At 41.7% G+C, this 26,394-nt stretch overlaps 2 protein-coding genes across 6 annotated transcripts in view; one reads left to right on the forward strand and one right to left on the reverse strand.

The window, feature by feature from the left end:
- Nucleotides 1-2,893, forward strand: part of MTUS1 (microtubule associated scaffold protein 1) — a 130,767-nt gene extending 127,874 nt beyond the window's left edge. For all 4 annotated transcript variants that reach the window (XM_066632306.1, XM_066632307.1, XM_066632309.1 and 1 more), the window contains one exon: nt 728-2,893. In XM_066632306.1, coding sequence (XP_066488403.1) covers nt 728-944 — 217 coding nt within the window. In that variant the 3' untranslated portion in view covers nt 945-2,893. The remainder of the gene's footprint in view (nt 1-727) is intronic.
- A 4,096-nt stretch (nt 2,894-6,989) lies between these two features.
- PDGFRL (platelet derived growth factor receptor like) overlaps nt 6,990-26,394 on the reverse strand; it is a 30,126-nt gene continuing 10,721 nt past the window's right edge. The window contains exons 3-7 of one of the 2 annotated variants that reach the window (XR_010794672.1): nt 14,008-14,159; nt 12,301-12,594; nt 10,541-10,680; nt 10,364-10,444; nt 7,343-7,391 (exon numbers count right to left, since the gene is read on the reverse strand). Coding sequence is in view for 1 of the 2 variants with exons in the window: in XM_066632407.1 (XP_066488504.1) it covers nt 7,200-7,391; nt 10,541-10,680; nt 12,301-12,594; nt 14,008-14,159 (778 nt within the window). In the remaining variant the exon portion in view is untranslated. Of the gene's footprint in view, nt 7,392-10,363; nt 10,445-10,540; nt 10,681-12,300; nt 12,595-14,007; nt 14,160-26,394 lie in introns of both variants that reach the window. The other variant, XM_066632407.1, reaches the window with a different exon arrangement.

Here is a 26,394-nt window from a genome sequence, read left to right on the forward strand (position 1 = left end):
TGTTGCAAGCTACCCTGAACCTATGTGATAGGGTGGAGCTAATTAAAAATGAAAAAGTACGCACCCCTCTGTAGGTTTCTTGGAAACAAGTGGAAATTGCCCCAGGGGCTTTTGCACGTTTGCTATTCAGTTCTATGGGACTTGCACAAGAAACAGTCTTTGATAGATCTTTCTTATTGCTACCAAACATACATGTAACTGCAGAGGACCATTGTGATGAAATATAAATAGCTCATAAATGGTCTAGACTTTGTGTCCCAGAAGTGATGACAACATGTTATTGTGGTGTGTGTGTTTGTGTAAAAATACTTGTTCAGACTATTTGTGTTTGAAGTAAGACTACCAATAAAGAACATGCATAGTAATAATGTTTTTCTGAATTGCAAGAATGTATCTTGCAAAAACATACTTATCCCTTTTATATCCACTGCCACTCCCTGTGCTTTCCTTATACCTGGGAGCTTCTCTGGCAGTAGTAAAGTCAGTCACCTGTCAAAGAATGCTTTAGGATTGTAGACGAGAATTTGCTGTGGTGGCTTGGTCTTTGCCCTAAAGGTTTCCTATCATTTAAAGCCCCAAAGGCCAAAGGTAAACACTGTGACTAGTTTGCCTGCCTGTTGAAAATTGCTTCTTGCACTGAGTGGCAAATGGCAATATTATCACATTATAACTTAATAAATCCCAAACCTGGACCATAACGGTGTGCTTTCTTATTTCCTTTACACAGGCAACTTTCCACTGAACAGGCAGTTTTACAAGAGTCTCTGGAGAAAGAATCCAAGGTAAATAAACGCCTGTCAATGGAAAACGAAGAACTTCTGTGGAAACTACACAATGGTGACCTGTGTAGCCCTAAAAAACTGTCCCCTAGTACTCCACCAATGCCTTTTCAATCACCAAGGAATTCCAGCTCCTTCTCAAGCCCAACTGTGTCGCCCAGATGACACCACTGTGAAAAGCTCTCCTTAAAGACATTTCATCCATGATCTGCAGAACTAAAAACATGAATTGAGAGAGCAAAGAGCTATATTAGCTGAGTGTGACTGAAATAACTGGAAGCTACTGTCGTGACGTATAACTATAACATACTGCAAGTTCAGGAGTAGATCTTGACACAGGGCTCTCCTTGTTACACAAAGGAAAAAGACTTCAGTAATAACTTCTCGGAACATTGTTGCACAATGCACTTAAAAGAGCAAGAAAAGTCTTGTTCGTTTTTGCCTTTTTTCACCCTACTATAGGAAAAAAATGCTCAGGGGCTTAATAAATCACAACCTTTTAATACGTTCCTTACCATAGACACCTTCTTGAGATGCTGGGAGTGGTGTGAATGGATTGGATGTAGCGCACAAAGTGCGTCTGACGTTGCCGCCTTCACTATGTATATTATAAAGGACGAAAGAAGAATATAGTGACATGTACTTCATGAATAAAATATGGTCATTATGCATGTTTGATCAAAGATTTTTCCCTTCACTGGGACTGAGGAAAAGCTGCCACTTGTGCGATATGTTCTTATCTCTCTGCTTCAGTTTGATAAGAGAATGAAAGAAAATGCTGTTTGTATTTTATTTGTCAACGTCTGCCTACTTTGTGATGGAATTTATAACGAGACTAATTATCCGTTAACCATAATATATTGTTCAAATGGATTTTTTTAGCTTCCCAGTGTCAGAATTAGATTTTTTTTTCTCTTGTGTACTGTGTGTGTGTGTATCCCTGCTACTACTTTAAAACGTGGTAGAACATTCAGGTATGGAGCTTTTTTTCTCCAACCGTGACAGCAGCTGTAGAAGGCAGTAGCAAAAGCAAGGAGCTCATTTGATTCAAGGTCGCACAGTTTCAAAGTGAAGGGCAAAATAATTCAGATGTCCTTCTAACAGAGCAAGAGGTTGTGTAAAGCTGCCAAAATTTTAATTCCCCATTGCATTTTGAAAAGAAAAATCTTGAACTGATTACTTGTCAGTTTGCACTTTAATCAGTAATAAGGAAGACTCCATAGAAAGTTCATATGTGATAGAACTATCTACACTTTCTAATCAATGCAACTCAAAATTTCATTTACCATGAGATTCTCTTTCATCTCCTTGAATCAAAAAACAGAATTTGATTGCTTTGCTGAAGTGGCATGTTGAAGATGTTCACCTGTAACATTTGATACTGCATTACAAATTTTAAAATGATACAGTGCATGCGTGCTCTTGCTTATTACCTGGTCACAATTTATTTGTAAGATTTAATGTGTCTTGTAAGTGCAAATTCACTCCTTAATGTTAAATATTGTCTCTGCTTTCTGATATAGATGGCACTGTGAAGTGCTAAGTTTTGGTGAGTAGTCATCCACTACCACATCCAAGAATGAACCAGTAATTTCTTTGCTTAGCTATAAGCAAAGATCTTGAGAAATATCAAAAGGTCTCCTTGCCCCTTCCATGGAACTGGAGCAGGAAGCTTAGGAAAAATCTTCAGTAAACTTGAAAAACAATGTCAAACCAAATGTTTTTGTCTAGGATGCAAAAGTGTCAGCTCTACAGGAGGAAGGTTTTTAGTTAAGCTCATTTTGTAATTATAAATGCATTATATACTCTTAATATGAAAAATTCAAGGATGGAAATATTTTAATTTTACATACTGTATAAAGTGTGCCTCCCTTGTGGAACATTTTATTTGCCCTTACCCCATTTATGGTACTGTACATGCCACCGTAGCTAGAGATGTCAGCACTTCAAATAAACTGTTGTCCAGAGATTGATTTATAGAACCATGAAAATCTGCTGTGCGCTGAAACTTGGCTTAAAAGTATGTCTTTGAAGCAATTTATTTCTTTGGCAAGGTCAAATTTGATCATATGTACCTGAGTGTTGAAAATTAAAATAAAACTTTTTTTTACTGATTTCTGGCTCTTGCCTAGTTAAGTGTAATTTGTTAAGAGTAATTTGTAACTTGTAGTACTTGAAATGCTAAGGGGAAGTAATTTGTCAGAATTGTACATCAGTGAAAAAGATTTGACCAAGTTCTGTTTGAGGCTTTGCACATCAAAACAGGAAATAAGGATTTCTTAATTCATTTGAAAAAGTGCATTTTGAACAACATGACAAATCATCCCTGGCATCTAGTATATCAATCTAAACAAACTGAGAACTATCTTTTAACAAATAGTTAAGATGTTTTATTTTTTTCTGACTGGTGACCACAGCATCTTATGACAGTGTGGAGAAATAATTTTGGAAGAAATGAGATACCTGTTGCAAGGTAACAAGCAGTAGTGTCTTCTGACCCCAACTTGCTTTCCCACATTAAATTGGGTTGCTTACTAAATTTCAGTTTGCACTTTGGAGGAAAGTGTGTGGTGTATTGGGAAATGTAACCAACATGTGCAGAATGGACATGTTTTGTCTCCAGGGTCATTTCTTACTCTCTTGGAGTGGAGAGGTTGCTGCTTCCTGTGCCCTTTAGACTGTTTAAACCTGGAAGATCATGTGGGGGCAGTCCCATCATGGAAAATAACCACATTATTGGCTCCTCTTCCCCCAACCATTTGAAACTGAATTTTCAGAGAATAGCTTTCACTAAGGACCAGAAGGAAAATATAGAAGTCCTGATTGTCTTTGATACAACTTTACCAGGGTAATGCATAACAATAGGTACAAAATGTTGTGACCCAATAAATGCAAAGATCCCAATTGGCTGTGCTTGAAACATTTGCATAAAATACAATTTAACACTGGAAATGTTTAAACAATACAGATTTCCCTAAGCCTCTGATATACGTTTCCCTTCATTTAAAGTCCTCAGCCTTTTAAGGAACTAGATGTAACAATTCCCTGTACTTACGTCCTTTCTGCCTTAGCTGCACCTTATATGTTCTTCTTTCTCCTCTGAGCTTTTAGAGAGTCATCCCTGATATTTAGATGAAGTCTTCCCATTGTCCAAGTACTTTAAAGCACATTATTTATAACAGCATTGTCAATTTTGATGGAGTTATTAATTGGAGTAACAATGACCCTCCCACCCCCTCGTTGCTCACTCAGCACCCACAACTGCTTCCTCTAATGGTCATGGAGGCAATGCTGGGGTCCCACTATTATCCCCCATGGTCATTAGAGGAGGGGGAGGAGGTGGTAGCACTGCTAGGGAGAGAGCAAGTTGAGAAACCAACTTCATTGTTGTTGCCCATCACTGCTGCCTCTAATGGTCAGTGGAAGGAATGCTGGCAGCCCAGAGTTGGCGGCAAACCTCCTCACCCCAGCTTTGCTCCACTCGCCTCTGTTGCTCAGCATCCAGCCACCACCACTTGTCCTTACAGTTATGAAGACAATGCTGGGCCCCCAACATGTTCTGGCCCTTGGAGAAAAAGGTGGCAGCAGTGGCACTGGATGTTAAAAAAAGATAAGCTCTTCCCATCCTCCTCTCATTGACCAACACTGCTACTACCTTTTCCTTATTCAATGGTCAGTAGAGGAAATGCTGTGAGTCTTAACATTCCTTCGCTGATTATTAGAGGAAGTGGTGGCAGAGCTGGATGGTGAAAGAGGTAAGTGTGCCTCCTGCACAGAAATGTGCAAGAGGAGAGGATGGAGTTAATGCAGATGCCAAGTGTGAATAAGGTCCCTCTGCAAATTCAGTGCTTCTTGCAACTTACTGCCTGATACAACGTTCTCAATTACATGTCATGGGTGGGCTTACCTTTGCAGAGGGCATACTGGTTCAGAACTGCATGCCACACTCTTTAGTCCTTATGCCAGCCTTACTCCATTGTTTCTTATGCTAGAAAATTCCCCTTTTTAATATAGGACATGGGTGTATATATGGTCCCCATTAACCAAATCTGCATTATTATGAGGAAAAATTCCCCTTTGAGTCATTTTGCTTTAAGAACAAGGCTTCAGGGCCCTAACCCTGGCTTATAAAGGGGGGGGGTACAACTGAAAGATTTTTGTTTGGGGAGAGATAATACTTTCAGTGGATTTCAAGATAATCTGTGGAGTTTAAACTCTGCAGACATTCTTCCCTGTGCTACTGTGGCAGATTTGGTGTTCACACAGATCCGTCGACCCCATGAGCAGAACTTTTGGTTCCTCTGGGGCACCGTGCAATGTCCTCTTTTGGAGGAAAGGGACGTGCTGGGCAGTCGTGTCTGCAGTTGTGGGATGCCAGGCAGACACATCTGCCACGAGCGTCCCTGTCCTCCAGAAGAGGAGGTGGTCACATGGCGCCTGAGTGGATGGAGACCACATTCCAGGAGCGCAGTAGGTACAAATTTGTGCACTGCTGATCCTCACCATCTTGGTCTGGAAAGAAAATTAGCATATGCTAGAAGAATTGTATGGACATAATTTTGTTTTACACAAGATGTTACCCTGTTACATTGTTCATTGGGTACTCAGTGAATTTGCTGATTACAGTTGGAAGTTGCTTATCTGCATTGCTGTGCTAAAAATTTCAGCCACCATGCTATAATATAGTGGGGCTGACATGGGGCGCAATCCTAATCAATTTCCCAGCACTGACTTAGCCGCAATGCAGACCAACGATAAGGTATCAAACATGCCCTTACCTTGAGGAGGTTCCCTTGACTGCCTCCCTACTACAGGATACAGAGCATGCCACATTGGCACAGCTATGTCAGTGCAGGAAAGTTGGTTAGGATTGCCCCCATGATTTGAAATACAGCAGTCCTGGATTTGCCAGTCCAGCAAGTCTTTTGATCAGATGATAAACTTTACTTAGTTTAAGAGGATTTAGCTATTTTGTTTCCCTTCTACAAATGCTATGGCAGAATGACCTCTTAATCCTAGACAAATTTACGAGGAAGCAGTTCCCCCAGATTTAAAAGTGTCATAAAGCCCAATATTTTACTACTCAGTGAAATAGTCTGCAAAATACCTTCTTGATTGTGCCCATCAGAATGCAGTTTGTGGGCTTGGTAAAACAGATTGTGTGTCTTCTATCATGGAAACAGCTACTTAGCCGTTATCAGGTCATACACCCATATTAAAAAAAAAAGCAGACAATAATTTAAGACCTAAAGCTATGCAATGAGAACTTGCAAATTTATTTATTCAATGTCATTAAAGACCACCACCACCACCAGCTGCAGCAGCAGTGCAGTATACCTAAGATGACATATTAAAGCTCATGCATGCTGCAGTTTCAACAGTAAGTATAAAAGCATTTTATGCTAATGACTAATGCTGCTGGGTAAAAAAGAATTTTTTTTACAGAGTAACAAAATTTAAATTCCAACAAGATGGAGATTGTGTGGATTAACTGGCATCTTATCTTCCTGTGTTTTCAGCACAATTCAGACATAAAGAGCAAGAATCTTTATAAATGGTAAACCTTTCTGTTAATCTAGCTTCATTTGGCTGATTGCATCAAGTACTGATAGAGATGCATCAGGGATTTAAATGCGTATATGTTATTAAAATGTGGCCTGCACACTTCATTCTTTGAATATACACGTGTGCATCACTTAACAAAGGGTTATGTTCCATGAATCCTGTTGTTAAAAGACTTGGTTGCTAAACAAAAATGACTTACTTAGTGCCAGGATGCCTGGAGGCTTACTCTGTGTTGTGCAGGGAGTCTGCAGGCCTTGGAATGGCCTGCAGAGGCCTCTGGAAGCCACTTACAGTTTTTGGAAGCAAACTGGACATGCCTTCCAGAGGCTTTTGTGGGCACATGACACTGAGGTGGCCTCTAAGGCCTTCTATGGGGCATCCTGGCACCCAGTAAGCAATTTCTAAATTGCTTCTTAAAATCACTAACTGCTGTCTAATAACCACCATCGTATTCTGGTTGGTCGTTAGTCAGCAGGTCGCTAAGTGATGCATCACTGAACAGTGAGAATGCTAAATGTCTTGCTATCTTTACAACAAATCCTGTATGTTAGGTTAGTATTTTTCCCACAGTAGAAGTTGGAGGGCAGAAACTGAGGTCGAGAAGGACATTAGCTTACCAGTGAAGAGACAAGAGCTGACTCTGGGATTTCCTGGGTCATAGATTAGTTTCTTAGCCACTGTGCTACAGTAGCTGTGTATCTTCCTTTTTTTAATGGCCATATGCATGGATTTTCTATTACTCTGCAATAAGAATGGAATTCATTGAGTGGGAACAAATCTTATCTCCAGATTTTTAAAGCTAGCCAGAAGCAGTCAAGCAATACATTTCCTGTTTCTAATCTCTGCCCTGAGAGCTCAGTACATTAGATCAATGTGGGTAGCCACTGTGGTCTGTCCTTGAAGGTTCTGAGCTATACAAATGTAGTTCCCAGCATCAATTGTTTCAAAATCTTCAACAGCAATTAAACTCTCAGAGATTCTTGTGGTATGACCAATTCCTCTATCGATCAGCCTCCAAGAGTCTTGGATAATCACAGGTCTTTCATACTGTATGGGGGGAAAAATACTCATAAAATAGTCATAGTGTACAATACTGTAAAAAATACTTAATTTCAATACCAGTATTTTATTTGTTAATGCAAGACATTCATAGAAGTTTAATCTGAATGGCAGTTATAAAATTTCAGCTGTTGTCATACACTGAAAGATGTGTTTTCTGTTGATTCTGCTTATATAGTATTTTTAAATTCACATTGGGCTTAAGCTTCAGAGGGAGTATGTGATAGAAAATGTGAGACAGTTTTGACCTCCCTCTGCAGTCATGCTGAATCATATCTCTGGAATTTTCGCACTTTGTCTGATAATCATACATCCTGTGCAAATCTCATTGGAACCAAGTCCCACTGAAATACTGGGTGTTAATCATAAGTATTTGCAGAATTGCATCTTCCTCAAAGACACAGCATTGCCTTAAACACCTTACAGTTGCTGGTCTTCCCAAACGAAAATACCTGAGATATTTGGTTTATAAGATGAGCTTGGAACATACTGATGCAAGTCATAACTGAGAAAGTAAGGATTTGGATATTTAAACATTGTTCATGAAAAAGTAGTTGATTCCATCCATTAATCCATTAACACAAAATATGTGTTAAAACTGCCATTAGATTCACATGAAGACATCAAATTGCCTTCAGCAGGAGATGGTACAGAACTTTGGTTTTGGATGTTTTTAATCAGTTTTCCACATAACCATGATTGAATGCAATGTATAAAATGGTTTGCAAGGTGTATGCAATGCCAATAAATTTTACCCCCCTGCGGTAGGACAAACTAATGGACAATTTGCGCCCTTCCCCACCACCCAAAAGCAATGAGGGGCTTCAGACCAAATTCGTACCTGCTTTTCTTCTAAAAATCAAGACATGTGGTGGTGAAGGACATTTATTAATCAATAAAAAAGGGTGGCACAGTTGCTGTTTCCTACAGGACAGAGTCTGTTATAATGACATACAGTTTCAGCTTCATTCTCAGAACTGGGAGGCATCTATTCTGCCAGACATTCCTGCTGTTAACAGAAGGCAGCATTAGAATATTTGTGTTGTGTTACCTTCCCATTCTGATTCTAACGCAGGTTGGAAAATCTAACTGGTAAAAGAGCCTAAAAGATATGAATGGCTAGATGCTGCTGTTTAAAGTTTAAATAATGATAAAGGAGGAGTGGTGCTTAAACCTGACATTCTAATCTAACATATCTCCAGTTAATCACAAATTTAGCACTTCCTGAAAGATTCTTTTTAACCCATTTCTGCCCGGCCCACAGGTGTACACATTTGGTTTCTGTTGCGTATATGCAACATTGGGCAGCAATGGCTTAATGAATCATATTTTTCAGTAGCTCCATCTGGCCTGATATTTCCCCCTCATTCCAAATACTGATCAATAATGTACATTGTACAGCTACAAATTCCAAACAGCTGTTACTGCATTTATGCATACACCTATTAACACATGTTTTACATGCCAAATTTGATGGTTTGCTACAACAGCTTGTCCTCAACTGCTCATTCAGTTGGTAGAGAGAAAAGGTTGTTAGAATAGACCTCCGTAATCTTTTTCCCTGTACTGATAGCAAGAGAGAATTGCTATCTTTCCATAGCCTGTTCCTTTCATTATATTTTCCTCTCCCAACATTACTTTGAAGGAAAAATGTACATGAATATAGCCATAAAACACACTCTTTATGCAGAACTGGGAAAAGATTTAGGAAATTTCACATGGTAGACTTTTGCTAATCCTGATCAAAATGAAGTGATTCTGTGCTAGTATTTAAAAGCCTCACCAAAGTTTAATGATAGTTTGGAAGTGCCATCATTCAAGTTAATGACAAATCTACCCTACAACCCTAAAGTAGGTTAACAACAATTTGCTTTTCCTGGGGAATGAACTACTAAGTAGGCCAAAAAAAACCTTCAGCAGTCTCTTATCTAGGAGAATAAAATAGTTCCAAGATTGCTGAAGTTGGCTATTTGCCATTTCAAAGCTTTAGAAAAGTAAAATGACAACACAGATATTGTCAGTCTCTCTTTTGGTGCGGAAACGTGGTTTATGCAGGAGGGGAAATAATTCATCCCAAGATCTAGCTTTCATTTATTTATGCAAAGTTTCTAGGTCACCTTTCTACTCCAATAAAGGAGTCATCAAGGCAGCTTACAATTTCAATAAGGAATTCAATAGCAATATAAAACACAATAAGAAATAGGACACACATGTACCAAATAAAAACATGACAGAAACCAATGAACAGAATGAGCAAAAGTAAAACAGAAGTGCAGCAGAATAATCAAAGCTGCTTTTACCACTAGGACAAAAGCATTGCTGGTCACAACTGCTATCTGCTCAGCCAGAAGTAAAGCTGAGTTCAGAGACATTTCCAATGACTATCTTCACGAGATGTGCAACCCTAACCAGAACAGGTTCTAAACCTATCCTGAGTCAGCTTTTCTACAAACAAAGTCTTTGTTTTAGCCCACAGCTAAAACAAAAGTGTCTCCTGAGTCACGCCGTAAATAAAGAGAACTGGAAGGAAGAACAGCATTTGAGTAGATCTTCCCTGAGCATTCAAGGTTGAAAGTGCTATCCTAACTTGTGCTGGAACAAGCAGAAGACCTGCGCTGTATCCAGTGCAAGGCTGGTGGGTTGGTGGGGCTGGCTGCGACTCAGACCGAGGCAAAGGGAAATTTTCCTCCTTACCCCAGGTAAAGCGGTAGTAGACCCAATGGAGCTACTCGGATTTGCACCACCAGTCTGAAGCTGCACTGCACTGCCCAGGAATGGGACTAGGATCTGGCATAACTTGCAGGTCCTTGCCCTGCCTCTTGCTCCCCGCCCGTTCCAGGAATGCCCACCACCCACCCTCCCCAGTCCCAGAACACCTCCCTCCCGCCTCTTCCCTGCCCTCCCCACACACACACTCCTCAGACCACTATGCCAGCCAAGCTCGGCAAGCACAAACTCACCTACTGCTGCTGCCATGGAAGCTGGATCTGGCCTCTGTGCACTGGTACAGCTTACTTCCCGGATGTGCAAACTGCCTGCAACTAATATGCATAGTCTTTGCAGCTTTCTAGAGTCAGTGCTCTGTATTATATATTTCTTTTTCTGTACAATTGTTATATTTGCCTCTTGCAACTTACCTTTTGCCCTGGATATATCCAATTAAATTCCACTTCTACATCTGGTTCCCCCAAAACCGTGCACAGAACACTGATATCGTCACCACCATCTGCAACATTGGATGATGCTTTGATTGTAGTTGAAGGTGGACCACTGGGAACTGGTTGAAAGGATATTGTGGATGAGATAAAATGGAAAGGAATTCTCTAGTTGAAATTTTGATTTTAAAAAATCTAGCTCTGCAACTTGAACTGCACCTTGATCAGCAGAAATCAGCAAGCAATTTTTTTCAAACTTTTTACATGTGCAGAACATTTGAAGCTCTCTCTTCTTGGATCTTGGAATTCTGTCTCACCAAAGGATTTTGCTATTCATCTCTATAGATGAAGCAGATTTCCATAGACTTTCCTTTGATCCTGCTACTCTTTCTCAATTGTGATGAATAAGATCTGGTTCATAAGAGGTTCAAGTGTGCATACGGTGGTCTCAATTAAGTAACCAGTGTTTAAGATAACATAGAAGGTGGGCATAAATTTTCTATCTTCTAAAATGAAATACAAGGGCTAAACCCATTATGCCCTTCGTGAATACTGATGAACTAACCTTTTGCAAAAATAGCAGCTGTAAAGAGTCCAGATCAGGTCTGTGGTGGGGGGTGAGGGAACAGTGCCTTCAACCCTGTGCCCACACCACAGTTCTGAACTGGGTGGATCCACTGTGCCTATTTGTCAAGGGAAAATGAAAGGGGGAGAGGGGAGATCCAAATGGAGACTAGCACAGACAAAGAGCTGAGCCTTGTCCCCACACCACAGTTCAGACTGAGTCCCCTACAGTTGCTATCTTTGAAAGAAAAAAGTTTATTTCAGACCTACCCTTAGATCCAGGCAGGGTGTCTCAGGTATGAGGCCAGTAGAACCCTTCGCTTCAGGCAGCAGGCTTAGGTAAAGTGGCCAGTGGCATAATGCCACTGGGAGGAAACAAGGTATGTGCCCTGTTGCCAAATGGAGTGGGCCACTAGAGCATGCGCTCCAATTGCTTCCCAGGTTGGGAAGCAGTTGGTGCGCATGGACTCTCTCAGCAACCAGTTGGGTGAAATTGCCTGACCAGCTGCTGAGAGCACAGAAACCCCGGAAGTGACATCATGATGCTGCATGGCATCATGACGTCATAGCTTTGCTAACCCGGGCAACTAAAGCCCTGGGTATGCCTCTGGAAGTGGCAAATTCGTGAGGATGCCCCTGCCAGCTCCACCTGGCTGTCCCATCCTCCTCTTGCACACAATGGCGGGAGGGGGGCTTTATCTCCTTGTCCTGGAGCTTTTCTTGAGTGTTCTCAGAATGATTTTTGGGGAAAGAGCCAAAGTCACCGCTTCCTTTCCTTCTTGGCTACTTTTCATAATATGGCTGGGTGGAAATAATCTCCTATGATTCTCTTCACCAGATACTTTAGAAAATGAAACAGCTAGGGAAGGTCAGGGGTGGTGAACCAGCTTAGTTTTAGGCAGTAGGTTGGCTTGAGCATTCCATAAACAGGAGTCACACACTGACAGAATCATAAGTAGGCTAATCTAGCCAGAAGGAAGTAAAATTAATCCATCATCACTTCACTAAAAGGCAACATTTGCATACATCTAACTAGGCTATTACTGGGCTGCAAAACTTCCCCCTCATTGGGGAAGTGATCACCTTAGCAGTTCTCCATAAGCACAGCTTACCACCATGCTCAGGCTGAGCTGTGCAGAAAAGCCACTCAGGGCCTATGTTGCTCAACATAGTTTTACCTTCCACATAAAGCAACTGGTACTTAATGGAAATCTGAGGAGCTCCCCGTGATTCAGCTCTGCAGTAAACCACTCCTTTGTGATCAGATGTTGGGTGCTGATAGACAAAGCCCCTTTTCATGTCATAGATAATATTGGTTCCATCTGCCTTGATTTCTTCTGCTGGAAATTCCTGATGTAGCGTTACTTTTGCTGATGGGTTGGTCACTCGGCAAGGGATGACTGCAGGTTTATCTGGGTTGAGGTAGACAACCTCAAAATAACTGGGAGAGGGAACAAATAACTCCCCTTTATCTGTAAAAAAAAGTAATGTAATGTACATTACATAGAACCATCATATACTCTTTTCATCACAGTTCTTGCAAAAACAAGAACTTCATCTTCTTGCAATCATCTTCTTGCAAAATCATCTTCTTGCAAAAACACATCTTCAATAGTGCAAAAATGTTTTCTATAATGCTATCATCTGACTGTCACAAAGAAGAAGCTGATATCTGGTAATCTACAAAAGTAATTTTCTATTTTCAAAAAGAACAGTTGTTTTTAAAATGGAGAAGCTTCACTGAATCCCAAAGATAGGCTACTTTCATGTTAAAGCCATACAAGCCTTGTCCGTAAGGGTGATGGGATCCCATTCATCACAGCCATATATAGCTGAAGTTGCATCTCTAATTTGCACTTCATCTATTAATTTCCATGCTGTCTCAGAGATGTGCTTATTCCCTTGGGAGAACAGTTGGTTTGACCAATTTATGGCTCAGACAGCCCACTAGCCACATGTTGTGGCCTGCCAGGGGCTTTACAAGTCCAGTTTTGCAGTTCTAGGTAGGCAAAACTTCTGGGTTTTGAGGCCAGACACAACGCTACAAGTTGCAGTATGAAGCTCAGGGTGGGCAGGTCGGCAAGTGCATGATTTTCAAGTGCGAGAAACTTGCTCAGTGTAAGAGGCTGAGCTGAGCCTCTTACAGCCACTTGTAACATCTCATCATAGTCCTGCTGCCAGGCATCCTACACTGCCCCTGAGCACCTGCCGTGCCACCACGAGGAGCAATACCTCACAATTTGGGATCTCCTATATTTAGCAGTGGGACAGCAAGCGTCCAACTCGGAAAGTGTCCCCGATATGACTAGATTTCTAGTCAAGCCGCAGGGGGCGATGACTCGGCAACTCGACTCAAGTCCCGCTGCGTTTTCCCATCCCTGTTGCTTACTAGTTAGGAGGCTGTGCATATGCAGTGCATTTTCAACTGCATCTATCACTGCACACCTTAAATTATCAGCATGTTTTAGACGGTAAATATTTGTACAAAACAAAGAACCTCTAGTAAACCTGGGACTCTTTGCTCATTATAAAGTAAATTTGCTTTTATTTCTAATTAAACACTTTTAATGTGTACACAAATAAGACAGTGAAGTAAAAGTGGCATTATGCAAGGATTGCATAAGCAAGCCAAAACGTGTGTCAGTGCAGTAAATTACCCTGGGAAAACAACATGCAGGTTTGTTTAAAATTGATTTACCCAATAGGTATAAGGCACAGGAAAGTAGGGCACATAATAAATGTCATCAGGAATATTTTCTGCTCCCTTGTGAATCAACTAGATATCTACTAAGGAGTAACACTGGAATGTAGCATGAAAAGCACACAGACAAATAGCAACAGGTTAATTTAATACTATTTCAAAGATTGATTATTCAATTTATTACCTGCAAAAAAGATGTATGTTGAGCCTGTTCTTGTCTCATCCTTCTTGCAAACGTAACCATTGCACAGGCGTAGCCAGCAGCTGTATTCTCCTGTGTCTGCCGCTGTGGAATTTCCCAAGATCAGCTGACCATATCTGTCATGTTGCTTGATGCTAGTAAGAACAAAGACAAACGAAGCTCAGGCTGGTTTTATACTCCCTCATATTTCACGTCAAAAATAAGGATTTCATTCTTGTTGATTGTTTCCCTTTCTGTCATTCAGAAATCACACAGGCATCCCTGCTAGTGCAGCTTACTCCCAGGGTAGTGTGAAGGTGCTTTATGGCATGTTTGCTACACCCTCAGCCAGTGGAGCGCTTGCATTGGATTGCTCTCTGAGTATCTTGGACTTTCAGAACAATTACAAATTTGCCAAAATGACCTCTGTTCCAAAATCCAATTTATCATTTTGGCCAAACTGAGATAAATCAAGCTCTAGGAAAACTGATGTACTCAGATAATTTACATGACTTAAAATGCTTGCTCTTATTTAATAAGGTATGAGGCACTAAATACTCTGCCTAAGGCTAAGCAATGGTCAATGATCATATACTGTTGAATGCATTGATTTTATGGGCCAAAAACAATTTACTCACATGTTTGCATGACCAAGTGACAACTACTACAACATGATTTCATTGCTTTGTTTTCTATGTGGTGATCTATATAAGACGCAAAGGTTATGGCTGTCAGATCACACAGGACAGACTCCAGTCTTATGTCTGTCCTGGGCAATAAGCAGTCTGATGGCACTCAGAAACAAAGGTTTGTTATCTCCTAACCTCTCTTCTCTTCTCTTGGGAATTTTTTTTTTAAATAGCCTTTCCAATTGACTCCATGCATGTTCTGAAGATGAAAAATCAAGTGCATGAAGGAACAGGAGAAAAAGAGGGACTTCAGAGGTATTTTAACACCTGATGTTAAAACAATTTTCTCTTTGCCATTCCAAATATACTCCCACTACACCTAGTGATAGCCGCAGGACTAATACTTCACATCAGTCCTTGTAATTTTCAGTGCCCTTTTGTGGAACTAGCCAAAGAGCGAATAATGTGATTGTAGTCTATTATTACATGCCCACAGGATGAACTGTGAGATTGTCAATACTGAACAACTATAACACCGAGACCCAATTGCGCCCAAGGAATTTTGTCTCCACAAGCCAACGCAGACTGCTGAGTATATGTGGAACACCCACTGGAGAACACAAATTAAGGTCAGCAATAGTTACTTAACCATAACAATTTGATCTACTTCGCTCTCTCCATATAAACAATCAGTTGCTTGGTAAAGAATCCTTTTCTAACTTTTCAAAACGAACAAACAAAAGAATCTAGCAATGCCTGTAAAAACTGAATTGAAAATTGATGCTGCACTAGAAGAAAACTTCAACAGTAATTGCAATAAAAAAGAGAAACAATCTCTCTCCACTTTTTTTAATGAATGAAGCATGTTCAGCATATATTCAACAATAAAGACAGCTTTCCAGACCATCCACGAATGAAAGTAAGAGACAGATGAAAGACCTTTCTACCCTTCTATATTCCTGAGATGTACTGTATATGTTAACAAATACTTTGTTCTGATATGTTGACATCCTAAAAATTACCGATATGGTCCTCCATTTATATGCACATAGACACAGAGACACACCCCTTTGCAGATAAGGATTCAAATACATTCTTCTTTGTACACAAAACTGCTGTTTCGTGTTCAAAAGACATTGGGATAAAGTGGGCTTTACCTCTACATAAATGAAAAACAAATTCTATCACACAATTTTATTTCAGTACTATTTTTTGAGTTTGAGGACAATGGCCACTACCAGGAAAAGGGGCAGTTCAGTTAAGCTAAAAGCTTTGTGTATGTTTCTAGGAGTAAAGCGAAAATCATTGGGCACAAACTAACAAAACTTTGTCATAACTGATGATTAAATTCTAATTTTTTTATTTATTTTGAAAAATTTATGTCCTGCCTTTCCCACGCCATAGCAAATGCCCAAGGCAACCTACAAAGCTCCATAATAAAATGTACAATGTATAACAGCAATAGGTAAAATCATTAAAAAAACAAAACCAAAAACATACACAATAGAGCCATAAGGAGTAGAGTAACTATTTGGTACAGAAAGATGCAGTCAAGCCATAACGCTATTACAGAGGTGCAGAGGGTAGACATCAACCAAACAACAGGACATCAACAGGACAAAACAGAAATGATTTGAGCCCTTCCCAAAAAGCTTTAATTAATAGGGCATTACACTGCTGGAACTAGCATTCTAGCAGAATTTGGTCCTTTATAGCACTCATAAAGAGTGATAATCCATTCCATGCAGCCTGGCTGCTACCATAAGCAGTTAGTGGCTGGTTCCGTGCACCAGCAGCCCATCCATGTGTCCCCCCAGAGTAAGTTAGCACAGGGGTGGGACGGAGGCAGGAAGTGGGAGAAACAGGACAGAGAATCAGAGTGAGGAACAGGGTGGACTGAGGCCAGGAAGGGGACTGTAGTGGTGGCAGTGTCGCTGCTTATAGCCTATCCCCCTTTCTAACCTCAATCTGCTTCCCGATCTGCTACAGCTGGTGCAGGTCTGAGTAGATCCAGAAAGGTGGCAAGGGCTTACCCCTGAGCAAAGGAACAAGTATTCCCTTACCCAGAGGAGACCTCTAGTGCCTGAAATTCCCCCAGGGGATATAATGTGTGTCCCGCTGACACAACTGCATCACTCCGTGGGGAGTTACATAGGATTGGGCTGCCCGGCCCATGGAAATCAATGAAACTTAAATTAGTAATGATTAATTCCATTCCATTGATTTCAGTTGCACGTAGTCATGAAAATTGTTTTCTGGATTGTGTCCTTAATGTTTAAAATTCACTGAGTGGTCTTTTTGTGGGACACTGTTGGTGCAATCCATCCCTACAGGCATCCTAATCAATGCAAGGATAATGCCAGGAAGACTCTGCTTGCAGGAGCAAGCAGCAGACATGACATTACAAAGATTTATTATCATTAGCAAAACACTTTCCTCCTCATTTCTCTGTAATTTGCACCAATCTTGTGAAACAAAATCCAGACCCTAACTTAGCAGTGTTATATTTTGACAAACAGAGAATGGTGCCAAAATGTCTGGCCCTTACCCTGTCTTCCTTGTATCTGTGGGTGGTGGTTAGAATCTTTAACTGCAAGATTTAACAAACCAGATCCCTTCCCAAGGAATTCCTTCCTTTATCCCTGAGAGAAGCTAGAAGCTTCTCTAGAAGCTAGGTGGCAGGGAAATGGGTACACCACATAGAGGAAATGTTTAAACAACACAACACGGAGTCTCTTTTTGGGGTATTATTTCTGGGACAGAAACAGGACACTGTAAGCACTTAACATTTAAGCAATGAACTTTATTTCATCTGATAAATGCAAACTGTTTCAATAGTGATCTTAGCTCCATAGGTCATTAAAACAGACTGCAACCCCCTGATGATTAATCTGTTGTATGCACAGTTATCTGCCATGATGGTAGCAATTAAGCTACTATCTCCCTTAAGTGATAGTGGCTCAATTCAAATGTCTTTGCGACTCAAGCACAGAACCACAGGGTCATGCTGTGCTGCTGGCATTACATAAATGTTTGCTAGGGACTTACTATCCTTTCTTTACACCTCAAGATGGAATGCAACCGGGTGCAAGCCTTCCGTCCTGCATGCCAGCAGCATAAATGTCACCTTAGTCACACATGCCCTGATTAAATCCAAATTAGATTACATGGGGCAGCCTTTAAAAACAGTCTGGAAGTGACAACTGGTTCAAAACATGGCTGAAAGATTTTCTGGTAATATGGTGCCAAGGGGCTTAGTCCACACTAGCCTAATTCTCTATCAGCTGCATCAAATGCCAATTCACTTCCAGGCCTATTTTATAGTGCCTGATGTGTATGCGCAACCTCCTGATTTTAGAAATGGGCTATGTCAGAATGCCAGATGCAAGGGAGGGCACCAGGATGCAGGTCTCTTGTTATCTGGTGTGCTCCCTGGGGCATTTGGTGGGCTGCTGTGAGATACAGGAAGCTGGACTAGATGGGCCTATGGCCTGATCCAGTGGGGCTGTTCTTATGTTCTTATGCCTGTATTAGCATCATCAAATGAATTTTTAACCTACCTTCCTACCACGGAATGGAGCACCCAAAGCGTCTTACATAAAAGAAACACAACAATACAGTAAAAGATAAAAGAATATTAAAACATATTAGTAATAATATTGATAATGTATATATACATAAATAATATTATATTATATTATATTATCTGCAATAATATATTGCATATATTTGATATGGAATGTTTGATATCTGCAAGAGGGATCTGAAGGCCTTTGGAATGGACCTCAACAGATGGGAAACCTTGGCTTCTGAGCGTCCCACTTGGAGGCAGGCTGTGCAGCATGGCCTCTCCCAGTTTGAAGAGACCCTTGCCCAACAGACTGAAGCAAAGAGGCAAAGAAGGAAGGCCCACAGCCAGGGAGACAGACCAGGGACAGTCTATACTTGCTCCCAGTGTGAAAGGGATTGTCACTCCCAAATCGGCCTTTTTAGCCACGCTAGACACAGTTCCAGAACCACTATTCAGAGCGTGATACCACAGTCTTCCGAGACTGAAGGTTGCCAACTTTCATTAATATTAATATTATTAAAACATTTATATTAATAAAACATATTGAACATAACATTAAAACTTAAAAAGCAGTAATATTAATAAAAAGATAAAAGAATATTAAAACAGTATAGCCAATGGAGCAGCATCCCAACTGAGTTGAACCGATGAGCCCCAGCAATCACACAGGTAGTCACATTCTGCACTAGTTGCATTTTTCAGAACGTCTTCCGAGGCAGTCCCACATAGAGTGTGTTGCAGTATTGACTACTAAAATCCTATACAACGTGGAGCTGCAGGGAATCACCGCTCCTGTATGAACTAGCTTGAGACTTTAGGCTAGTATCGAACATTAACCTCTCTGTGTACCACTAGTTAAGATTTGGGGCAGGGGCACCAGAGGCGGGGTCTCCTCAGTGGTAGCACTACAACTTTGGAACTCTCTCCCTAGGGAGATTCAACAGAGTCTCTCCCTTCTTCTCATTAGGCCACTCTTGGAGGGCATCTTTATTTAATAAAGCTTTTTAATTCTGTTTTATTTAATCAACAGCTTGAGATGCTATGCTGCTGCTTTTATCTTGTACTTTACAAAATGGTGAATCAACCACCTTCCCATTTTTTCTTACAGACATACTTTCATGTCATAGCCTAACATTCCTTGGCGAAAGCAGAACTGAACTTTTAAAAAGGGGGCACTCTCTACAAAACAAAGTTTGACTAATGAAGGGTATCTTTGGCCCTAAATTTACCTGCAGAAAAAATTGAATGTATAGTTCACCAGTGTATATCTAGATAGCCTCAACCTAGCCAAGTATGACAACTATCAGAAACTCCAGCAATTGTAGTCCTCAATGCCTAATGCGTCAAGATATACACTAGTCTAGTCCTAAAGCATAAACACTGTAAACTACCTTCATAAAAGTGCTTTGGGGAGGTTTGAAAGATAAGCACTTGGTTGAATGTTATCATAATCCAAACCTAAATACCTTTATCTTTCATTAACAGAAATTATTTTTAAACAATGTAACCCTACACTCCTGACCACCTTTGAATTCTACAGGATAAACTGCTGCAATTAAGATAATAAAACAAACAGGCTCTATCCCTTCAAACAGGCTTTTTTCTCACCTTCTTCCATTTTTCCAGCGCATTTATCAATGTAAATGTCATGGTAGTGGAAAGAGGATTCATTTCCATTACTCTAGAGCAGGGGTGTCCAAACCTTGACCCGGGGGCCACTTGTAGCCCTTGGGGACTCCCAATCCGGCCCGCGGGGAGCCCCCAGTCTTCAATGAGTCTCTGGCCCTCTGGAGACTTGCTGGAGCCCATGCTGGCCCAATGCAACTGCTCTCAGTGTGAGGGCGACTGTTTGCCCTCTGACGTGAGCTGTGAGATGAGGGCTTCCTCCACTGCTCGCTGTTTCACGTCTGTGATACAGCTGCAGCAGCGAAGGAAAGGCTGGCCTTGCTTTGTGCAAGGCCTTTTATAGGCTTTGAGCTATTGCAAGACCTATATTCATTTATATGTTCCAATATATTCATTTATGTAAATTTATTCAAATTTGAAATGTAAATTAATTCTTTTATCTCCGGCCCTGACACAGTATCAGAGAGATGACGTGGGCCTCCTGCCAAAATGTTTGGACACCCCTGCTCTAGAGAAACTGTATTGTGTATATACTCAAGGACATCATAAGACTCTATCTACTCTGAAAGAAATTGGTCCTGCAAGAGCAAGGATATTCTAGAGCAGGGGTGTCAAACATAAGGCCCGGGGGCCGATGCAGCTCCTGGAAGCTTTTTATCCAGCCCTTAGGCTCTCAGTTGTTGAGCGGTGCTGAGGTGTTAACACTGAAACAGCTGCCCACATGAAAATTGGGCTTTCCCATATCTTGAAATATGATCAAAATTTGCATATTTTCTCTTCTGTCATTTGCAGTTAATGAACTTCTATATGAGAGCAAGGTGCTGATTTCTGGCCATCAGCTGCTTAATGATGTCATTTTCTGCTTGATGACATTTCTGGCCCTCAGCAGGCACCCTGAATGCTAACTTCGGCCGTCTGAATGAAACGAGTTTGACACCCCTGTTCTAGTGGTTCAGGAGTTGGACTTAAACCTTGAAGACCAGGTTCCAACCCCCACTTAGCTATGAAAGCTTCCTGGATGACCTTGGACCAATCACTCTCTCTCAGCCTCACCTATCTCACAGGGTTGTTGTGAGGACAAAAAGAGGGGAGGAATTATATATACAAACCTGAACTCCTTGGAGGAAGGGTGGTATAAAAATGTGAAAAATAAATAAATAGCTGAGCAGAACTTCTAGGGCAGCCATTTTCAACTAGTGTGCCACGAATGGTCTACAGGTGTGCCTTGGGAGTTTGGGGAAGGGTCTTTTTTTAGTAGGGCCAATGGGGATGTGAACCCCCACCAGCAGCATGGTGTGCCTGCTCAATTGTCAAAAAACTGATGGTGTGCCTTGACAATTTTAGCGCCTTGTCAGCGTGCCTTGAGACGGAATAGGTTGAAAATCACTGCTCTAGGTGTGGGTAGGGAGTAAAGCAGCCACATAATCTAATAGCCAAAGAGATTAAACGCCTGTATATTTGAATGTAAAACAGGATAACATATATTTGGATGACACCCTAGGTGTACTAGGTGCGAGCTAAACAAACGCATCGGTAAAGCAGCTACCACGTTTTCCAGACTCACAAAGAGAGTCTGGTCCCACAAGAAGCTGACGGAACATACCAAGATCCAGGTCTACAGAGCTTGTGTCCTGAGTACACTTCTGTACTGCAGCGAGTCATGGACTCTTCACTCACAACAGGAGAGGAAACTGAATGCTTTCCACATGCACTGCCTCCGACGCATTCTCGGCATCACCTGGCAGGACAAAGTTCCAAACAACACAGTCCTGGAACGTGCTAAAATCCCTAGCATGTATGCACTGCTGAAACAGAGACGCCTGCGTTGGCTCGGTCATGTTGTGAGAATGGATGATGGCCGGATCCCAAAGGATCTCCTCTATGGAGAACTTGTGCAAGGAAAGCGCCCTACAGGTAGACCACAGCTGCGATACAAGGACATTGCAAGAGGGATCTGAAGGCCTTAGGAGTGGACCTCAACAAGTGGGAAACCCTGGCCTCTGAGCGTCCTGCTTGGAAGCAGGCTGTTCAGCATGGCCTTTCCCAGTTTGAAGAGACACTTGGCCAACAGTCTGAGGCTAAGAGGCAAAGAAGGAAGGCCCATAGCCAGGGAGACAGACCAGGGACAGACTGCACTTGCTCCCAGTGTGGAAGGGATTGTCACTCCTGAATTGGCCTTTTCAGCCACACTAGATGCTGTTCCAGAACCACCATTCAGAGCGCGATACCATAGTATTTTGAGACTGAAGGTTGCCAACAACAACCCTAGGTGTACCAAAAAAATAATAAAATGGGGGGGGGGGAGACAAAACAAAAAAGTCCGAGGCAGGTTGTGCATGTCTCATGACTCTGGGCTCCACAGAACTTTAAGGTGGTTGGGGGGGGGGGGGAACAGTCTCCAGGTGGGAATGAGGGAAGGCGGAGAGAAGGAATTGTCCTGTTTGAGCCAGTTAGACATTAGACTTGCGGCAGAAGCAACATCCGCTGCAAGTTCCTTTTCTGAAGTTCTAATGATAAAATGCTTATATCAATTTAAGATAAAAATTACATTGGCATAAAAGTATTACTGGCAAATACAGTTCCATCTAACCTAAGCCAGTCACTCAATGAGTGCTCTTTGGCACATTTTAACCTCTTTCCCATTATGTAGCCATTTGTACTTGCTCTACTCAGCCAAAGTACAATGCCAAAGGTGTGGTGGAGACAGATGATGCAGATGGAGAGAATTTTTTGCTTGCTCCAGAGAGTAGGACCAGTCCAAATGTACATACAGTACATAAAAATAAATGCTCTGACGGACTCATCAACGCCCATCCCAAACCCCTAAACCTAGAAACATGAAATTCAGGGAGTATATTCCTTCCATGATGTAAGAACCCACTAGGAAGGGATTTTTAGCAATTCGACCTCCTAAGGGGGTGAAAAGGGGTGTTTTCACGGATTCCTCAGTATCTCTTAGGTCTGATGTGATATCGACTTGGTTTTCCTTACAAAGGTTACCCATACAAATGCTGAAAGACATAATTCAGGATTTGGCCCTGATCAACCCCTAAAGGGGTGAATCTAAATTCAGAGGTGTATTATGGAACCCTTCCTATTTCTTAGACCTGGCTGGCTTTTTCCCCTGTGCTGCCTGAGAGAGGCCTGTGGCCTACATGGCAACTAAGGTCAGGCCAGCCCTTTCAACTTAACCATTTTTAAGACATATGGGCACAATCCTAACCAGGTCTACTCAGAGGTAAGTCCTATTTTTTTTCAATGGGGCTTACTCTCAGAAAAGTGTGGTTAGGATTGCAGCCTAAGTTAAGAGATAGTAACAGTATAATAACAGTCATTTTAGTGTTTGTTCTGAACAGTAAAATGAAGTGTATTTCTGGTTCAATGTTTATAGTGCAACACAGGAGATTCTGATTAAATGTCACAAAATAATTTCTGACAGGATGAAGTGTTTGGCAGTGGAACAGCTTGCCTCAGAAGGTGGTAGACTTTTCATCGTTGGAGCCTTTAAGCACAGGCTGAATAGCCACCTATTGGGGATGTTATAGGCATTGGCAGGTGTTGGACCTGATTACCTTGAAGGTCCCAACTCTAAGATTCTAAGGGCCCAATCCAATCCAACTTTCCAGCAGAGTTGCAGCCATGCCAATGGGGTGCGTGCTACATCCTGCTGTGGGCGGGAGATCATGGAGACATTTGTTCCCTTGCCTCGGGCCTGCATTGCTGAAGCATTAGTGCTAGAAAGTTGGACAGGATTGGGCCCTAAGTTGCCTCTTCATAAGAAGCTGGAAGTAGTTCTTCAATATCAGTGATCTTATATCTCCCACATGTTTTCCTCCAGAAGTCAGATTCCTCAAGCTCATACATATTTTCTGTTCTGCCACCTCCTACACCTGAACCACAGATTTATCATCTGATTAAGACTGGCCCAGAAGCAAGGGAGCAAAGAGGGAATTAAGATCTGCTATATTTTTGGCTTGCTACAAGATCAACACATTATGTTCTACCTTGAGGGAGGAAACATGTTTCAAAATTAGTTTGTTCATGTACAATGGCAATGTGAGTATACAAATGCCGATATCTAAGGAAGTAGCAAGTCAGGCAGCCCAATCTATCCCAGCTGCCAGCACCACAGTACAGTATCGCTGAAATGGCTCAATCACTGGTGCAGATTTGAGTAGCCATGTAGGGATAGAGCAGTGTCTGCAGCCATCCCCGTCCCCCTCATGGGCCACCCCTAGGGCCCTCCCTCCTGCTCAATTCTGCCCCGTCCCCACCTTCCACCCACCTTGGAACACCTCCCCATGCTCTGTGGCCTATTCACCACAACAGGTTTCCACTGGTCATTTTGCCAGCTGGCCCGTGCATCAGCATCATTTGTTTCTCGACCACCATGAAGTGCCTTTCAGTACTTTCACAATGGCCATTGCCTGGGCAGCACATCAAGGGTGGCACTGCCCAGGCATAGGACTGGGCTCTTGGTGTCAAAGCATTGTTTTATATAAGTTTTAGTCCCACCAATCCACTGGCACTGATTTGGAAAATGAATCCTCACTTTCCTGCCATCAGTCTTGATTATAGCAAACAAAATACTCTTTGGGATATTTTGGGGCATGTGATCATTTATCATACAGTCACTGCAAGATTTTAATGTAGATAACACTATATTAAATGCTGTGTGGGACTATATAATTCCACTTCCAGCTGACTGACAAACAGCAGCACATGTAAAGCAGACCTAGTGTGGAAGCAACCTGACTGGCAGGGATTCTGCAAAAGTAATGAGGCTGCTCATAATTATAGAGTGCGGTTCACTCACAATGCACACCTGCATTCAAAACCAAGCCCATTTCTCCCTGCATAGTTCTTCTCTAGCTCATGTTGCAAGAAGAGGATAAGCGGACAGCTCCCCCCTGTCACTTTCACCTTCTTATCTATTTCTGCCTGTGACAGCAGCAATTACAGGAAGGAAAGACGAGGAGAGGAACAGGTCTTCCTTTCTTCCTGCTACAGCTGCTGCCTAGCAACTACAGCTCCAGTTAAGGGGATTAGGGACTCACAGACGTTAAAGCAGCCATGTAAAACTTTAGAAAAAATCCCTTCTTCGCAGTTTCTCCAGTGCTGCTCACAGCTGCTGAACCATATTTAAAATGAATTCAGAGAGGTTGGCTAGCAATGTGCTAAAGTCATGGGAGGCACATCCATAGAATCTTTAGAGTGTTTCTCATTAAATAGCATTGTAATAGAGATACTTTATAGAATCTGCGCATGCAGTCTATTTGGGCCTTTCACCAACCAAAGATGCCCCAGTATTTCATACTAACATGAACACTGCTGCAATTTATCTTAGAGACAATCACGACAATAAAACATTTGTCAAAGAAATTTCTGCTTGGAACATCCTATGTGAAAAGGGAATTTGGAGATGCAATACATTTAGTCATGAAGCAGTGTAGGAAGATCGGAATGTGTGCAGGACTCTGACCTTTAGGATAAGGTCGGTATTCTCCTTCCCCAGCATGTGCTTCATTTCCCTTGTGCATGTCATCTCATGCTACTGTTCTGCTGTCACCTTCCCTAAGGTGATTTTGCTTTCTATCCTTGTGGCATACTATGGGATGGTTTGCATAAGCTGATCTGTGGGAGCTACTCAGACACATGACCTTTTGGTCTCTGAACAACTCTGAGATTCAAAATACACAAAACCTTCTGTTCTTGAAGTAGTTAACATATACAGGCATGCCCCTGTATCTGCGGGAGTTCTGTTCTGGAACCCTCCGCGATGAACAAAAACCACGGATAGAGGTGAACACCACCCCACCCTCTCTGAGAGGAGAGCTCTCAGGTAGGTAACATCTGTCCATAGCCTCAGGAGGGTAACATCCGTCTATAGTCTCTGCCTAGCCCAGATCATCCTCCAAAGGTGAAGGGAGGGGAGCAGAGCTTGCTTGGCTCTGGAGGGAGTACATGTGTGTGTGTGGGGGGGGTGTACGAACCCAATCCACAGATAAGTGAATCTGCAAATACGGGATCCGTGGTTACGGGGTGCCCCAGTATGCTAATAAAAGCATGTTTCCTGACAGTTTTTGATAATATACCACAATAGTCAAAAATTAACATCACTTTCTGAAAAATCATAACATTTATCATAAGGTAAAACTGGCACAGGAAAGTAGCATGACTATTTTGTCTGAAGATGCTCTGACCACCACCAACATACAGTTAAACCCCACCATAACACAGTAAGTGGGATTCAAAAAATTAAATTGCACAAAATGCAGGGTCATGTTATTTGCGGAAATAATTATTAGAAGAAACCAATTATTACATTCTCTAACGGATCCAGAATATTTAATTTTTCTTTGACAGCAGATGCCTCCCATTTTACGAGTCAATTTATGCATACAATAATTAAGTACAGTACTGTATTAAAATTTAACTCTGTATTAAGATAGTACTTTTTACTCTAATACCATATAAAAGACTATGTTATGGGTAAGGAACAGGGATTTGGTATAGGATGAGAGCCAACTGCATTTTATCCAAATTTGCATTATTGCAAGCCAC

Source organism: Tiliqua scincoides, chromosome 6 (assembly GCF_035046505.1).
Source record: "Tiliqua scincoides isolate rTilSci1 chromosome 6, rTilSci1.hap2, whole genome shotgun sequence".
Classification (NCBI taxonomy): Eukaryota; Metazoa; Chordata; class Lepidosauria; order Squamata; family Scincidae; genus Tiliqua; species Tiliqua scincoides.